Source organism: Orbicella franksi, chromosome 4, assembly GCF_964199315.1.
Source record: "Orbicella franksi chromosome 4, jaOrbFran1.1, whole genome shotgun sequence".
NCBI lineage: Eukaryota > Metazoa > Cnidaria > Anthozoa > Scleractinia > Merulinidae > Orbicella > Orbicella franksi.
In genome coordinates, this window is record NC_138148.1 from 19,519,836 (window position 1) to 19,538,951 (window position 19,116).

The following is a 19,116-nucleotide window of genomic DNA, read 5'->3' on the forward strand; positions in this document are numbered from 1 at the left end:
CACACACAGACTGAATCACTCTGTCAAACACGTTATTGACGCTCGCGACAAATTACATGATGTCTGATAGGCATTAGTTATAGCATCTTTTGACGCCCAGGGGACAATCTGTCTGAAAATTGACATTAATATGAACAACAAGATTACAACATAAGCCATGGGGTCACTATATTAGCGTAGGTAATCTCATAATTTCGAGTGCAATTTGGAATAAATAAGCACGGGTAAATTTTTCAAAAGCTAACAAAATTGCACGAGGGCGAATGCAAGTCGTAGTTGTAGTATTTGAAAATTTTACAAGTGCTTATTTATCCGAAATTGCGCGAGAACAATCATGTGATTACTTGTTAACAATACCCTAGAAAACGTACTATTTATGGTCGTCTGCTAAGGGATTGTGATCATAATCTATTGCGTCTACAGATTGTGTTTGGTATTTCAATACCTTTGAACATTTACGAAAATATTCGCAAGACTTCCAAAAAAGGATCGAAAGTCTTCGGCGAACTTTGGGTGATTTTCGACAGTCTTCGGAAATCTTCGGAAGGGTTCGGGTGATTGTCGGGGGTATTCCAAAATGTTCGGGTGATATTCGTTGATCTTCGGAAAGGGTTAGGATGATCTCCAGAAGTGCTTGGCAAACGTCCAATTACCTTCGGCTATCTTCGGAATGCTTCGGGTGAACCTCGTCCACCTTCAAATACCGTAAATCGTCGAATAAGCGCCCGGGACGCTTATTTCAAATTTGGGAGAAGACGGGGGGCGCTTATTTGAGGGGACGTTTATTCGAGCGGGGGCGTTAATTCGAGGATTTACGGTACCTCGTTTATACCGTCGGCAGACATGAGTGTCTTTGTACTAATTAACTTCAGATATCTTCGTTGTAATTTTCACTCGTGTTTCAAATTTGCACTGGTGTTTGAAAACTGCGCTCCTATTTAGCCAATCAGAATCAAGTAATTTTTTCAAGTGTATAATTACTACTGTTTCACACAGTTGAGAAATATTTCTACAACTCTAAGCTAAGAGAAAATGGAAATATTTTGCTTAGTCTCCCTGCCCATAATAGTTCTTGTCCACCTCTCGCATGCGGTATAGGTCGCTCAACTTGGAAAATTCCAAAATTTTCAAGTTCGTCCAATCCTTTCACCAACCTATGCCCGCTCGTCTGAAAGCTGAGGTAATGGCCTTGTCTCAGTGTACTGTTGCTATGGTGACAGTTTCATGCACATTATTCGTTTCCTGCCCTTGAAGAGCGTTTTCACACACGTGGCCAGCACACGTGTAAAAGAAAGCGTTTACATAAAAAAGAGTTCAACTCCCACAGGATTGGTTTGGTACACCAACTTCACTGTTTTGGACCACCAGTATGGCTGCGCATGCCGTGAAGCCACGTGAACACGCTTTATTGTCAGACATGAACTGATGATAATAGAGTCGAAAAGTGAGGAGGCGGTGGTATTCTCACCCACCTCGTTTTAATGCACTCGTTCCGAGGCTTACCGGAGCGGTCCGCCATTTATGAATTTTTGACCAATCAACGCAAGACCAAAGCATCAATTACTCTAACTCCACTTTAATGAAATACTTTGCGGGATATAAATACATTACTATGACAAATAGAGGCCTTTTATGCACACTCTGATTCGATTAGCGACATGCAGTTCAGGACACGTTCTGTCACAAGGCGTTAAAAATACAGTTTTGTGTGACGAATACTCTCATTAGAACCACAGTACAGAGCAATCACCAAGGTTAGATGTTATATATTAACTTAATTCGGCTCAGCAAATCCCTTTTATACCCAACAGTAAACTCTGTACAGTATAGCGATCAGGTCCGGAAGGACCACTAATAAAAATGTTTGACGAATGTCTTAGTAATTATAACAGGAAATGCGCAAGAGGTTTTCACAAAAATGAATGATAAAAATTGTGTAACAAAAGTAGAAATATTTGTGGATGTGAAATCATATTTATTTCATTTTGGAAAGTCCTGCAAAAGGGCAAACGACGCGACAGGTTTTGCTCACGTCAGGAATACAGTCAAGCTGAGTTTTTGTCATCTTTTCACTTTCAATAATGTCCAAGAGAACTGCTGGAAACACAAAATCAAACTTCATTTAGAAAAATACTTGATACTAAAACTGCATCGCATGAAATAACGTTTACTAGCTTTGATTTTTTTAGTTGCACAAGGTTGTCACCCAGCCTTCAATTACTAAACTTAACTATGAGAGTCAAACATTCGTATCTTAAGAGACCGGTTTAGAATGACTATGATGAGCTTGACTGCATTCCCAACGGAAGAATACGGTTCATCTTCCATACATCAACTAATTTTCCATCATGTACAACACCTTGGTAGCTAAACGTTGGCAAAAAGTCAGACTCTCCTGAGGACAAAGGAATCTGGTGTTTGATCACTGAACACGACTCTAGCCTGGCAAATGCAGCAAAAGTTTCTCCACGATAGCGTTTGCTGCCTTCGTGTTGGATGGAAGATCAACAACGTTTAACCGCTAACCTGGGCATTACGCCTACGGTTCAACTAAAAAAGTTCCCATGTGTAACAAATCAGTTAACAAAAATCAGTTATCCGTGTAAATTAAAATAACAGTAAAGACGTTGATCTTGTTAAAATAAAAAAAAAAAAATTAAAATTTCACACGCTATCGATTTAATCTTTGAAGGGTAAAATAGCCACGATATTCCACACACTTCCATGGCATTCTTGTGAGCCCTTTTTGAAAATGTCACGCAACATTCACAATTTCTCCGGAATACTACGTGACGCGTGACAACTTAAAGGATAATTCTAATAATTCTAATCGTGGATTACGAGGCGTCACGTACTGTACACAAAAAAAAATTCAGTACACATTCTCGAGTTAAAACTGCACAACTAGCCTGGGCTCCATTGCATCCTTAAAACAATAATTCACGACGGGTTTTTTGCCATTGGCGTATTCATTTAAGTACAAGTGGAATAACTTAATTCTTCTAAAAACAAATGTAGAAGCTTTCCAAGATTGAAGCCGCTTGTGGGCAGGTTGATCCTCTTCGGTTACCCAAACTGAGGAAGAAATAGCGCAAGAATGATTATGTTCATTTATGAATCAAAGTTTCCAACGCTATTGCAAGAGTTAAACCTGCTTTGCAGGTCTCTTCCTTCTTGTATAAAACACATCAGGGAAGGATTTTTATGTACTGCCAATTAGTGAAAGCTCGAGACTTGTTAGAGCGTCAGGCCTAGAGCGATCAAATTAAATTTGGCGTCTAGAACCACCATTTAAGTTAAGCGATACTGACTAACTACAGGTTAAAATGCATCTTTCCTTTAAAAGCTCGAGATGAGATGTAGCATTTGGAATGTTTATACATCTTAGTTCTTCAGAGGCCAGCCTCCTTACTCTCTGGTGATATAATCATAAATTCTCCAGGTTTGTCTGATGTAGCAGACCCTCTAGTGACTCAAACCGCACTACTTTACGAAAGAAAGATAGGAAAGGGATAGCAAAGAGGACGGCACGTCAAGAGGCAATATGGAGGAACATGGTGTAAGTCACTGGAGAGTTAACAAAAAAAACAAACAAACACTGAATCACTTCTCGTGTCGATTCAAATTTCGCCGCAAAGATCGGAGGATCAACCTGCCCATGCCAAATCTTCTCTTGGCATTGTATTTCTTTTGATCTACTCTCATGCTCTCGGCATGTCTCGACCTTCTGCTGGCTCAAGATGTTACGTATGCAGTTGTCGAAGTTTTGTCCAGGTTGACTGGCCACACATGAGCCTGCGCCCCTCGCTAAGGAGGCTGCTAAGCAAATGCTAGGAAGCGTTCAGTCGCGCTCTTTTTGCTGGGCTGGTCGTTTCGCCTTCATCTTCGTCCTCATCCTCGTCATCCGGGTAGTCGACAAGTCCAACCAAAGCCTATAAAAGGAATATATCAAGGCATTAGTTTTGTCCAAGATGGCAAGATAGGCCTCTAGGCACGTAAAGAACTAGCTTTTTTCGGCCAGACTGCATGTGGAAAACCACTGTTTAAAATTGCAGCCTTGAGAGTTTTTTTAGAACATTTGGAAATATACAGACACAGTTTGCTCATTTTCTAGGGACGGGAGTGGGGAGGGGAGCAGGCCTTACAGGGTGGGCCTTAGTCATAGCTGTTAAGTTGTCACATAACACTTCGCTCACTAGAAGCATTATCTTACAGCAACTATGGCTGTAACGGTGGCGAAATAAGCACCCAATAAGACACTCAGGAAAGTTTCAGGGACATAAGATCTTGATACTGATTTTTTTTAAGAAATGCCAGTTTATAACAACTGAAGTAGCAAACCCTGATATAGGAAACAGGGAAGAACAGCCGAAATACTAACCCGTTTGTTGTTGACGATGGATGGTTGCGGTTTTGCGTTTACAAAGGTTTTTCGATTTTTAAAGGCGGAGTCGTCGTTGAGAAGATCAGTTTGTTCTAGGGTAACAGTTTCTTCACCGTTTTCATCTTCCTGATCAAACCATAGTTCTTCCTCTTCATCAAGTGTCCGCACATCTCGTCTGAACCGACTATTCACATGAATGATCCCAGCTCTACTGCAAGTAAAACCAAGAAACACAGGTTCCAAGAGCGACAAATACACAGTAAATGTAAGGTAGGGACATGTTCACCATATCCCTCTCATATTTACCAGCCGTGAGTTATTACATGACACAGAAACTATCAATTTAGGATACCTTAAAATCTTCCAGAAAAAATTTCCTTTTTAGTAAATTTGGTAAGGAGCTCATAAGGGAATTAAGATTTGTGCGAGAAAGCAGGAGTTGGAAATACTGGGTTGGCAAATTTTCTTGGAAAAATGAAAGCAGAGTTAGGTATAATAATGGCTAATTTATGCGTCCTATCCATGTGAACTTAAGTTACACTTGTACAGGGAAATACTCTGTATTATATTTACTGAAATTGTAGTTTTCAAAAAACTGAATCCAATACGAAGTTTACCTAGCCTCTAAAACAACTACTTTACAGCAAATTGAGATAGCGGAGACAAATTGAGTTTTCGTCAAGAAAAAGCAGTAGTTCGAGAAGACTGGTTTGAGATTTGTTTTGTATATTAAGACACAAAAATAGCAACAACTTTAAAGGGAATGACTTTTGGTTCGAAATAATGGAAACTTAGGCTAGATTATCAGCCGCTGTTTAGGAAACTGAGCCGGTACTCCACCCCCTCTCTGCGTGGGAGGACCTACATGAACTGGACAAACGAGAGCGGCAGAAATTGAGCCTAATGGAAAGTTAGAGATATGCGACGTTAGACAAGCAAGATCCAGCAAGTTTTACAGGCTTACCTATCAAGAATCCTGTTATTCTGCTGCTTTCTATCCTGCTCCTGTTCATCCCGCTGAAGAATCCCTTTGAACGTACTGACATATGTGACCTCTTTGAAAAAGGGTTTGTACTTGGCACACACGTGTGAGCACAAACTCTTGATGTCTTCCTGCAATAACATACAATCAGGACGCAATGTGATGACTGATATTATCGCTACGGTAACACCAGTATCAATAAAATCCTTTTGAGCCGTGGCCTTAGTATTTTACTCCAAAAGCAAACCACTGAGTCAACTGTTTGAACTTCGTAGACCAAAACAGATCTGTTGTTTCACACACTGACCTATGCTATCGGAGCAAATGGAAGCAACTTATGAGCAGACTAAAACTGCAGTTATTACTGAGGTGATATTCTTACAAGTAATATACGTTCATTAAACACAACTGGTCAGTTTTACTTGCATTTTAGTCGTGCGCTTGGTCGCATAATGATTTGGTCAGTTTCAACCCAAGCGTGAAAATGGCATAAAATCCACGCATTGCGTGATGCACAGATTGTGTGTGTGTTAAAAAACGCAGACAATGTCTAAAAAGCATTTACTAGCTTTACTAAAGCAAATACTACAATGAATTAAAAAGTTGTCACAAAACTCTTTGTTTCCATTTGTCTTTATACCACATAACTACAAAAAACCTAAATACTGTATCTTGTTTCTGTAAGCTATCTACGTGTATGAGCACCAATACACTCAGCTGCACCATTTGCTCATCATGTAGAGGGCCAACAGTTATTGTAAAATAGGAAATAACAGTACTAACCGCTCTAATGAATTCAAACAGTTCTACGATAGCAGAGTTCAGTAGATTGTATCTCTGTCCATTTTCTTTAAATGTGGCAATCACTGGATCAAACAACTGACCCTTGACAATGTAGCGATTGTAGAATTCATCCTTCAAGCCAACTATTCTCCGCAGGAAGCGAAGTGAATCTGAAAAAAATAAACAAATGCAATTAATTATTTACCTAAATGAAAGAATCAAAAAGTTCACAAATAAGAGTTAACCCTACATAGATGTAGCTGTGATTATCAAAAACATGAGCAGAACTGTTTACTGAGCTGTATTCTAGAAATACTGGGTTTCTCTATCTTTAAATGGCCAGCACTGATTTATCTACATTGTTCCTACCTCAAAATAGCAAAAACTGAATAATAATGGAAAACTGGCAAAACTGGCAAAACTGGCAAAACTGGTCACAAGAGGAATAAGGATGAAGGAAGTGAAAAGTGGAATGCATTTGCTTTCTCCCCTCTCCTTAAGTTGGTTTTCCCAGCCTCACTTTTCATATTCCCCACCACACAAATAACTACCATGCTACATGGACAAACCATAATTAGACTACTTGCATATGTAGTAACACAAGGTGTTTATTGGCAGCACAGAGAGCCAAATGGTTCATATCCCAGATCACTAAGCTCTAGCTCAGATTTATTCAATTTCTCAAACATTACATCAGATAATCAAGAATGAAACTCATCACCTGTTGTTTAACTTCAAAGTTCAAATAATTATTGGCTACTGTTGATGTTTACCCTGAGAACTTGGTCCTTTCCTAACTTTAATTTCTTGTCACTTCTTTTTCTTCTACAGGTACAAGTACACAACACACTACATGTGCAAAATGTACACTACACCTTGATTTGCAGAAGATAGTTTAACAAAAATTGTCCAAAAATGTTTAAGAAATAGAAAACATGTACCGTGTTCTATCGAGTTTTAGTAGAATTCTACTAGTGTACTAATGCAAATGCTGTAATCTGATTGGCTGAGCCATTGAACACTATCAGCCATTATTGTGGAGTCCCTGGAGGTCATCTAGGAAATGGTGACGTTTTTTCATTTTTCCAAAGTTTTGGAGGAAAATTGATGTAAATGGATGATTAAATTCCTGAGAAGTCTAAATGAAGGACATTTACTGTATCTTGACTTTTAAAAAAGTTGAAATTATTGAAAAAACTGACGCGTGCGCATACACAACTTCAATTTTAAATGACAATTCAATCTGAGCAATCTTTTTCAGGCGCAAAGTTTAATAATAGGTAAAGAAATAATTGGAAACCGTAATTTGAAGTAAATTTGAGTAAGAATTCTACTAAAGCAATTAGATTATTTGCTCTCTATTTCTATGAGGTGATAGTTGATTCCACCCTCGGCCTCATCAACTATCTTCTTATAGAAATCTTGAGCTTATAATCTAATTGTTAATTAGTATTAATTTACTAGCACTCTATCACGAATGCCGTTCTCTGATTGGCTAAGCTACTCACTATCTATTCTGTTACAGATAGTGAGCAGCCTAGTGGTGTGTGCTAAGGGCTGCTTCTTTGTGTTTTCGAAGTGTCTTTGAAGAGAATTTAGATTTAAGTTTTGAATGACTACTAGATTTATACTATAACAATTAGATTATTTGCTCTCAATTTCTATGTGTGATAGAAATCTTGAGCTCATAATGTAATTGTTAAATAGAAAAAAAAGTGGAAGTTTTGGAGAACGGGAAACAATGTTGAAACATGAGTCGACAGACGAGTGTTTCCACAGGCTTTTTGAGTTTTCCCAAACTTCCACGAGTGTTTCCATAACTCAGTAGAAACACAGAAACATGTTTTCTATTTCTTTTAGAAAATCCATGACAAAAAAAAGAAAACAACTTGTTAACTTTAATCAACAAAATGTAAATTCTCTTTGCTCCTGCCATCATTACATCAACAGCTCTTGCTAATTTGTGTTTCTATCAAGTTACAGAAACACAATTTTGTACCAATCAATGCCCATATTTTCTCTGGGCTACTTTCTAAAATACTATTAATAGTTCATTTTACAAGCGCAGAACCACCATTCTTCCATTCAGCTCTAGCTGGAATGAAAAGACTAAACAATCAGTCTAAACTTGTGACTAAATTATAACTCACTTAAAACTAAAAACTTGTGTTGTGACTTCATTAGCACCAAAACTCTTCTGAGCAGATCTTTACTAATGATGTAGTTTTTTATGTGGTATGTGTGGTGTTCAACAAAGAATGTTAGCAGTTCCAGAATGTGTCCAAGTGTCACGCTATTGACATAGTCATCTGTAGAGAAAAGAAAGCCAAAAAGGCAATAATTTTAAAAAAAGACAGCAGCAATGCAAAACAATAAAAATTTTTCATTTGACTTTTTCATTGCTGAATTTGACAAAAAAAAAACCCACTGAAACTCCATTTTGCAAATACTGGAAAACCAACAGCATATGTCACGGCTGGACAGCTTTCATTTAAATGGCCACACGGTAGGGTTCTGCTTAAACATTTTGACAAAATTGATTCATGCAACATCTGACTGGAACATTGGAAAAATACATAGAAATGCCACCTCAGTCCAGAATTTCACTTCTTTAAAATGAAATTCTGTGGGTAAAAATCTGTCTTGAAAGGCCTGTAAGTGTTGCAATCAAACAGTGTTAACAGTGTTAACAGTCAACCAGTGACTGTTTACGGGAAGTAAACCCATGTTGAATTAGAGAAACTCTTATTTCAGAAATCTAGCCAATCAAGTATGTCTCTGGAACCCCCTCACCCTCATGATAAGGCCTTGTGAATGACTTTGGAAGTGAAAGGGTTAAAAACAGAAGGATTCAAGTGAAAACAAGCGGTGGGAGAAAAAGCAAAAAAAGAAATCAGTTTAGTCTGATTTGATAAACACTCGCTTCAGCCATATTTAGACTAATAATGGTTTACCTTTGCTTGGTCTGTCATCACAGGTTGCAGCAAAGAGAGGGGCTGTCAAAACATGCATAGAGTGCTTGTAGAAGAAACTCAAGAATTCAGACTTCTCCATTTTCTATGCGAAAAAAATGTTACGTAAAATACATCAGGTTAATATACCACTGTATCAAGAAAGGAAACAACAATTGATTGTTTTATCAGGTGAGAAGCAAGGTGTCTATTTCTGGAAAACTGGTCAAAAAAATATAGTTTCATCAGGCTATAGCGAGCATCTACACGGATGTCCTCTGAAAGCACACCTAACTCTCAAGTCACATTTGTAAGGAAGGAAGGACACAAGGCAAGTGCTGAGTTAAAACAGTAATCTCCAGCCCAGGGGTTTCATTAAGGGCTGGTCACTGGGTAACTGGCTGTGGGGGCGATTTTGCTGGCCTGGTTTGACCACCTAGAAAACGTTTTTTAAAAAACAAAACAAAAACAATTGCCTCCCTGCTGAAAACCACACTGAACCCCTGCCAACCCTGTTACTGAATATCCTAAGTTTATTAAGTATTTAGTGCTACCAATAAATAAATTATGGATGCCTTACATACAGGACTTACATTTGCTCCTAATGCCATGTTTTCTGGATCAAGTAAGGTTCTGATCAGTTGAGAGAGTTGATATGCATTTCCTGTGGCAAATGTAAAAGAATTATTGTAAGAATTGCAATAGCAATAGTGCTTCGAGTTACAAGCACTGCAGAGCATTGTGGTTGGCAAAAACCACATAGAAGCAAGGAAAACAAGATTGCTGTCTCGTGCTTTAATCAACAGTCATTTTGCTTCTATCCAAGCAGAATAAGAACCACATGAATAGACTTGAACTGGACTCCTGTATTCTAATGTTAAGGGACAAAAAGATATTTTGATCCTATGAGAGACTGCAATTCTTGCACACTGACCTGTGTCACCATCACAAATCATGAAATCTATAATATGATTGATCAGCATGTCCTATGAAGAGAGCAACCATTAGAAAAATGTTAAGCTAAGGATAAATTTAACAGTGACATGCATCTACTAATTCTTATTCGCCATCACATTTGTAATGATTCAGCATTCGTCAAAATTTAAAATAAGTGCCCCCCTCCCTCCCATTTTGTGGATGAGTAATGAGACAACAAAGTATGTATAGTTTTTGTCATGTAGTATTAGATTTGTACATTGTTTCAGTTCATGAACACAGTAAGTGAACACATTAAGTACTAACGGTACCATGATATAAACTTTAGGATCAGCCTTTTATGTCATTAAACAGCTTAAGTTGTTGTTTACGTGCAGATGATGTATTAAAAAAATGATCATGTCAGGCCACAATTTGGGAAAAATTAAATAAGCCCCCCCCCCTCCCCTGAATTAAGCACCCCCCTCGAATAAGTGCTCCCCGTCTTCTCCCAAATTTGAAATACGTGCCCCGGGCACTATATTGGATGATTAATTTTTATGGTCAATAAATGCATTATTTAGAGAGGAAGCCACATCAGCCTTAGCTGGTTTTCATGCTGGTCCTCCATCCTGGTCAAATTGGAATTTGGAGATGTTGGTTTAAGTGGAAGGAGAAAAACCAGAGCACTCAGAGAAAGACCCTTGGAGAAAGACCATTGGAGCAAGGTGAGAACCAGTGACAAGCTCAGCCAACATATGACACAAGGCAGGAATCAAAACAAGGGCCACATCGGTCCTTGTGCAAACCGATGATACTTAGAAGCCCATGACTGTAAACAGTCAGAGTAATAATGAAAACAAACACCAATTCACACTTTCACCTCAGTTAACAGTTAACAACTTTTGAATACAATTAATTAATTAATCAATTGAGCCCTTGGATGTAACAATAACTACAATAGCTTCTTATAACTGTGCTTGACTGACATACAAAAGGTTAACTGTCAGTTTTACAAAATGGGCAATAACTCGATGCAATATCCCAGACAAACTTAGGGTTGATATCATCAGTATGCAATAAATCAATACAATAATCTAATACAATTATTGAACCCTGATTCCCAACAAAGATTAAAATTGTTTTCCTACCATAAAATCAACTACAGAGCTAACCAGAGAAAAGAAAATGGTTAACTGAAGGCGATAACCACATGTCTAAATGAACCCAAGTGAGCTATCAAAAACACTCAGCAGAAAAGAAACTTTCAACAGACAAAGAGCACCGACCTCTTCCTGTGTTTGAGCCTCCTTCATGATGAAATCTCTGACAAGGTATGGGCTAATGTCAACAACCTGTGAGAACATTTCCACAGCCGACAGCCTGTTTTCTTCACAGTCACTAACCTGCAGAAAGGAACTAACGCATTAGCAACCACGTTGCCAGTAGGCAGGTTTAAAACAAGAGTTGATGTGGTAACTTGTAAATTAACTTAACAACACAGTCTATATATTGATCAAAGAAAATATTTAAGACTACTCAAACAGTAGAGTGTTTCTGACCAGAAACAATCGAGGAACAGATATTTGCCCAAGAAGCCAGCCAAGCTTCAAGGGCAAATATGTCAGTTTTAAGAACAACAAATTTCCAAGGGGCAACTATCAGACAGATAGTTTTGAGACAAACACTCTACTGTCTTCATTATTCAACACTAATTCTTCTGTGCACCAGTTCAAAAATCGTATTGAATTATTTTCAACTTTTTTAGATGAAAGGAGTGAAAGACAAATGTAAAATTTGAATGAGAAAACAGACAAAAACTCACTAAATGCAGATCAATATATATTTTTTTCTATAAGCCTGCTTGTTTACGGAAAACTTTAACGGATAAGTACTATCCATTTGAGTATTTTCCTTGGACAGTGCTATGGGCAGGTAGCATCTCTGCTGATGAACACTATCACGTCATGTCATCAATTTAAAACCAATAAGAATCGGAGAAAATTCAGCAGTTAACTAAAATGCCTTGTAGTTAACAAGTCACCAAACCAACCTACATGTACAAGTACATTATAAACATACGTGAATGAATTTCAGTCCAGGGGCACCTATTTTTGTTATTTCCATTTTCCTAGCAGATTTGTTTCAGTCGGTATATTTGCTGAACTTGAACCAAATAGATAATTCAATGTAAATCAAAAGTACATGTACAAGGATTTTCCACAAATTTTACACACAACATGAGCATCCAAGAAGGGCTCTTCTCTACACAATTATCCTCCCACATCCTTGTCACCTTTTCAAACGTGCAACACGCAGCTAACTGCAAGTTTCTAAGTGTATGACCTTGCAACAGTCCCCTATGTGTAACGGTCTACTTTCTCGTGTAATACATATGAAACCTGGAGCAGATCCAGGGGCAGTTCAGGTGGTTTGGTTGAACCCCCTAAATGAGATCAAAAATTGCTTAAATATGTGCCATTTCCAACAAGAACCTTTGTGCACATCACTAACAAATATTATATTTTATCTTCTTAAAAAGGAGACTAACTTGAAAAGAGCAAAAATAATACTGATTGATAAGAGCCTTTTCCTGATTTTAAATGCCTCTGGCTTAGTCTAAAATCCATTTAAGTTCTGTATTAAAATGCGTTGGAGTACAAGGTTTATCACCACTGTTTGAGTTATATCCTTATTTAAGCACTCAATCTTTTATTTGTCTATTTGGTAAAATAGCACATGATTTATGCTCCTGTCAAATTCTACACGGCACCAAAAGTGACAGTTTTTCTATCAACAGATTGCACAGGTTAGGCACCATGGCTAAGAGTAGAAGCTCAGCCTCTTCGTTAATCAGTTCATCACTGAGTTGTGTAATCGTTCACAAATATTTCGACTGTCAGCCCAAGAAAAACCACTTTTCTCAAAGGAGTCAGTGTTAAATTTGAAGTCCGTCAGAGTTATATCAATACGACAATAGCAAATTAATCATTTTTTGGACCACTAGCACGTACATCATCAGGAAGGTAAGCATTATTGTAAATACCTATGCGTATCCCTCAAAACACTGGAAATTACATTTCCAAGAACCTAGTAAGTCTCCATGGGGGGCCCTTGAACCCCTTAGAAGGTCCACCTTTGGTCAACAATTCTCCGAACCAGCCTTCACCAAATCCTGGATCTGCCCCAGGAAACACCAAAGACCATGTTTGACAACATTCCAAACACTGAGGAGAAAGTTGAAAATACACCATGTCGTGGACTATTTTTGACAAACTTCAAGGTGCTTGGAAATGTAGTCAAACATTGTCTTGAGTGTTTGATATATATCTTCTCAATCAAAACTAAAACTAAGGAGAAAATGGAGAAATAAACTTGTAAAAATCTACGCTAATTAAAATCAGATATCCAGACACCGTCATGTCACAATTTCTTTTGCTTAAACTTGATGAATAATTTATGAGTTTGAGAAAAAATGTCAAAACAATACAAGGATAATGAAATGTTGTGATTGAACTAACTTTTGTTCAGTTTGAGAAGTTTCAAACCATCTCTTCTGTATCAAAGAAGAGAAAAATAAAACTCAACTTTTGAATCAAATCACCAAATTCTCCCAATTAAGAAAAAAACAAATGTATCAGAGATTTGTGAGGAGAATCTACATGTCACATGTTACACTTACAAGAAGCAATTCCATTGCAGGGAGTAATCCATGGTGTGCAAGTGCCTGTAGGGTTAAACATACAGAATCAGATGTCAAAATACAACAGTACATGTGCATGTAAGCAGACCCCCCTAGGGCAAGGCAATATAATCACAACTACAATGTCATGTGGAGGTGCAGTGGCCTCATGGTTAGTGTACTCAACTCCAGATTGAGCAGTCCAGGTTTCAGTCCTGGATGGGAACATTGTGTAACTACACCAGTACTAGAAGGTGTATGAATGTAAAAACTTGGGGAATTGATGTATGTTAGTCTGTTATCTTTGTCAAATATCCTTGTTCCCTAACTACGTCAAAGCCTATACATGTACCTTACACAAAACCACACATTTCAAATATTACTATTCGCAAACCTTAAAAAATTCATCTTTCTGATGAAGTTGCAAGTGAATGGAAAAACTGACCAATTCTTTCAAAAAATTTATCTGAAAGCAAAAACAAGAAACAGATTCTTGAGAATTATAAACACTACATTATTATTGTGGTTAACCACAACAAAGCCAATCACTAACAACAATTAACAACCAATAACCAATAAAATTAACAAACTTATTAACAAAGTTACTTATCAGATAGCTGTTGATTAGGCACTTAAAGAGGTTCTTATTTCTGTGAAAGGAGTTCTAGAAATGTGCTATATATGCAATTCACACGACGACCACACTCCATCAATGGCTAGTTTAGGGTGGTTCAAGAGTCAATGGGTAAAACAATAAGATCTAGAAATGAATATATGAAAGAGCATATATTGGATCTGCGGAGAAAGATATAATGACATGATTGATCATTGCAGTTATGCACACAACTTATAAGCAGTTGTGAAACTAAAGCCTGAAAAAAAATTCAGGCCTGAACAGGATTCGAACCCATGACCTCTGCGATACTGGTGCAGTGTTCAGGCCTGAATTTTTTCAGGCTTTAATTTCACAACTGCTTGAGTTGTGTCCATAACTGTGATGATCAATCATGTCTTCACAAAAAGATCTGATGTTAATTACCAGTTGTTTTCTTCTATCGTCCAATGTATCTTCATCTGTGAGTTGCAGGAACATATCTGCTAAAAATTTATCATCCTCCTACAAAACAGTGATACAAAAATTAATTTCCAAGCATATTTTCATACATATGGCAAATATTTGCAGTTGTAATCTACTATTAACCTTGGCTAATAAAGTAACTAGAACATAAAACATACCAGCTGAAATGGGGCTTATCACAGGTTGAAATTTCAAGGAACAAAATACTTAAGGGTTACTTTCAACCAGGCAACCAGCTAGTCACCTAGTGCAGTGAGGCACAGTAAGAGGAAAAACAGAAGCCAGAAAATTATTATTAATAAAGCAATTAATGATTATCTCAATATCTCTAATAGGATGGTAGTTACAATCCATACTCTGCTATGCCAACCTATCTGGATATACCTGTCACTAAAATTCATCTATTTTTACAGTTACCTTTTCACAGGCAGAAACTCAAATTTTGTACAATTGACATTGAGGAGAATTCAAAGACTGAGGGTTGCAAGGTTCTTCCTCCAGGTGAAAGGAAGCATTATCAAAACAGTTTCTAGTGTTTCCTTAATCTGGCAGATGGATAGGAAGTCCTCTGGGTTTCTTCAAGTTATTTTTCTAATTAACTCAATACTTTTCATAACTAGAGGTTATTTAGTGGAAAAGTTGTCAGAGCGTAGCCTGGAATTTTATCTCAAAAAAAAAAAAAGAAAAGAAAAAGACTAAAGAAAAAGATGGGTGATAATAATGTTAAAATTACTTGGATGGATTGAACACCTTTTCCACCAAAACACACCACATTACATGTGAGTTGAGCACTGTATATATGCCTATTTCACAAATTTATGCTGAAATCCAGCCTTCAAATCCTGTTTGTCATGTGCACCGTCAGAGACCTAGCAGTCATGTGTACTTATGCTTATATTTTGAATTCCTGTTGGCTGCTATTTGCACTTTAAATAAATATTGATATTTCATATACAATGATTTGTAATAATAATAATACTAATACTACTACTACTAATAATAATAATAACAATAATAATAATGATAATAGATATTTCTATAGTGCCTATCCAGATCAGTTCTAAGCGCTTCACAAAAGTAGAAGAGCTAAAAAGAAAGTTCTATGAGATAAAAATTCAGAGAACAAAAATAAGAAATAAAATAAATTAAAACTTTTTTCTACCTAAAATTATATTTATGTAATGTTATGTATTGTTTTGTCCACTCTGGTTCATTCCAGCAGACCACAAAAAAAAGTTCATCTCCATAAGATGCGAAAGCATTAAAATATGACATAAATACACACATTTAAAATATTTTAGAAGACCACAATGGCCATCTGTCTAGAAAAACAATACATTTTAAAATAACTTTCCAAAACAGCATCACATGATGTCTATAACAGCTGCAAAATCTGATTTCAAATCTAAAGTTTTCCTTTAGCCTGATATAAAACACAAAGCAAAAAATTACACAGTAACCTTAGAGATAGGCAAAGACTTGTACAAGTACTTTTTGAGTTCTCCCAAAATCATTCTAAGTGTTTGCACCAAGTTATGTACACATGATGTGGAAATAGTCATGCTTCTTTGTAAAATAAAGTTCATAATTTTAAAATTGTTATTTCTTTATAAAAATGACTCGAAATATTTATACAGACCAGTAATAGACAGTATCACAACCAATGAAGTTACCTACAAATACAGCTTTTGACTGAAACATTACCAACCTAAGTAAAATATACATGTAGCGGTATATATATTCTACAGGAATATTACTATATTTCTATACTCCTAGAAGGAAAAAACACTAGGTTAAGAAATATACTAGGTTCTGTCTGTATTTTGCGATAAGCAAAAACCTTGACCTTATAGAAAGTCCATTTTCGAAAAAGTGTCAAACACACGATGACATCTGCATGTCTTTCCTGAATAAGTTATCTTATTTTGATTTGTCTTATAATTAACTAGTTCAAACTGCTTCTCAAAGGTCGCCATTTCAACTAGTTAGGAAGCCTTTAACGTCACAAATGCCACATTGAAAGCCCCACATGTTAATTAGAAACATGCAGCAATACAAACAAAATACATTTTTTTTTTTGCTTTAACACAAAGGAAATGTCAGAAACTCACACTAAAACACCTGTGTGCTAGTGTGGTTTTATCTAGTCTGTAATGAGCCTCTACTGCAATGACTACGGTCCAAGGAAAACATACAAGAAAATCACCAAGTTGAGCAGGATTAATAAAATAAACCATCCCTAAACTCACCAAAATATAGATGTAAAAAATTAAGATTGATAATTTAATATAGAGTTAGAAAATTTACATATATCTGACAGTTTAAAACCTCTTACAGTTACCCCTGAACCCAGCTTTGAGGGTCTGACTTTAAAATCCCATCAAATATTTAAATTTACTTTCAAAAACACCAGCCCCTGATGTTCTGTTAAAGTCGTTTTTGCCCGGCAAAATTTTTCATGTTGCTGTCAGAGAAGACCGGGCGGACGTTACCCTGACAATAGACTGCCAGCTCAGATTTCAAAGAGAAACCAACAACGACGTTATAAAGTTCAATGTGCGTCATCGCTCCTTTCCTAACAACATTAAGCTCAAAATTCTACACATAATAGAACTCAAGTTGAATTTATAGACTCACCTGCAGATGTGTGACAATTTCTATCCTATTAAAAAGTATGAACGAATTAACTGAAGCCAGCATGTTATCCTCAAAAACCGACGGCGGAGGCAGAATTGCATCGTAAATGTACTGTACACGATACGTTTGATGAATCTTGTTTATTACATCCGAGTTCGTTATGGGAATAATTTCTTTGAAGTTCGCGCTCTCCTTTAAAAATGCTCGATGCCTCTGAGGAGAAGCTTTAGAAGGGTCGTATTCTAAACAGCCCACTACGTCGAACACAAGATCATCGGCGAGCATAATCTCCAGTAACGAAGGCTTGTTCATAAAAAACAACGACTTAAAAATATCGTACAAGTGATGAAGTCCATCCAAGTTTTCTAAATCTTCGCAGATGTGAAACAAATCCAACAACTTCCTGATGTAATTGTCTTGTTCAATCGCCAGTGCCAATTTTTCCCGGCGGATAGGTGAAGGCAATACGCTGTTAAATAACTCCGCGATTTCCTCAAGTTTACTAAGTTCACAGGGCGGTAATTCAATTGGACCTGTCGAATCCAAAACTTCTTCAAATCGTTCCTCCGAGTCATCGTCTTCGGGAATGTCTTGAGTGATACTTACGGACGGATCTTTGCCTTGAATCTGCCAAATAAAATGTCAACAAGAAGAAAAGGTTGGTTACATCGATAGTGAAACGGTAGTAGCTGACACTAAGCTTGCACTAACATAATGATTTCGTAACAGTTTGTGGGCATACCGTAGATTTGCTAAACACCAAACAAATACGTATTTTACTCACGAGTAACGTTCGATTGCTAGAAAACAGACAACCAGCTGAAAATTTCACTTGACAAGTTTTTACCAACGACGTTTGAACACCAGCAAGCCGCTAACTTAACGTACCTGGCAAATTTTTTCCCAAATTTCGTCGCATCCAGCTTTCTCTTGAAAGCTGAGCGCCAGATCGTAGTTGTCGCCCTCTGACCACACAATTAGAGTTTCCTATAAACAAAAATACACTAGAGGTTACAATAGTTCTTTAACAAACAACCGGCATTACTTTGAAAAAAGTTGAAATCTACCTGCTGTTTCTGATAGGCAGTATGAGGTTGTATCTTTGACTCGAGTAGAATTGAACCTGCAAACGAAGCAACCGGGTCAATTTAAGACAGGTTTTTCTGGCTTCCTCGATAAAACAGTCATCCTAGAATCAAACAAGCAAAAGCAATCGAGAATGCAATCGCCACAAACCGTCTTCTTCGGATAGAACCATGATCGACATCCCCTGTAAATGTTCAACATACGACGAAGACACGTGCCCTGTACCACGGTCATCCCACTGCCGGTCTTCGTTCAGCGTATATAGCTTGACACGGCGCCTAGTACTCGCCATAATCTTCCCCAACTAATATTTCAAACAAATGAACGGTCCCCGCATCGTCCACCATGAGAAAATCCTGTCAATGTACACCTTCAAATGTGTCCGCCATGCTGTATTGCTCTACTTTCTGCAAGGACATCAAAACATTAGGGGGCGACCGAGCATAGTGGAAGGGGGTCCAATAGTTTAAGTAAGCGGCGCAATTTTCGATATTTCCCGCGTAAATCTTTCTTTTTCTCACGAGAAAATACAGTATAGAGGTTCTTCTTCTGTGTATCTCATGGTGGTGGTGTTGTTTCTTTTTTTGCTGACAAGTCGTAGAACCTCTATGCCTTAGA

The 19,116-nt window shown here is 37.3% G+C and overlaps 1 protein-coding gene across 2 annotated transcripts; it reads right to left on the minus strand.

Moving 5' to 3' along the window:
* Positions 1–1,558: 1,558 nt before the first annotated feature.
* Positions 1,559–18,918, minus strand: LOC145483625 (serine/threonine-protein phosphatase 4 regulatory subunit 3-like). 2 transcript variants are annotated; one of them, XM_081462159.1, is made up of 16 exons: positions 18,649–18,918; positions 18,480–18,535; positions 18,301–18,399; positions 17,413–18,039; positions 14,737–14,814; positions 14,092–14,163; positions 13,698–13,742; positions 11,305–11,421; positions 10,035–10,086; positions 9,694–9,764; positions 9,104–9,206; positions 8,300–8,458; positions 6,150–6,319; positions 5,349–5,497; positions 4,382–4,592; positions 1,559–3,932 (listed from the first exon to the last, which is right to left on the minus strand). In XM_081462159.1, exons 1-16 carry the CDS (start codon positions 18,788–18,790, stop codon positions 3,831–3,833), a joined length of 2,253 nt encoding a protein of 750 aa, XP_081318285.1. In that variant the 5' UTR covers positions 18,791–18,918; the 3' UTR covers positions 1,559–3,830. The 2 variants fall into 2 exon arrangements, with proteins under 2 accessions (XP_081318285.1, XP_081318284.1); XM_081462158.1 differs by having other exon boundaries at positions 4,382–4,595; positions 18,649–18,917.
* Positions 18,919–19,116: the final 198 nt, after the last annotated feature.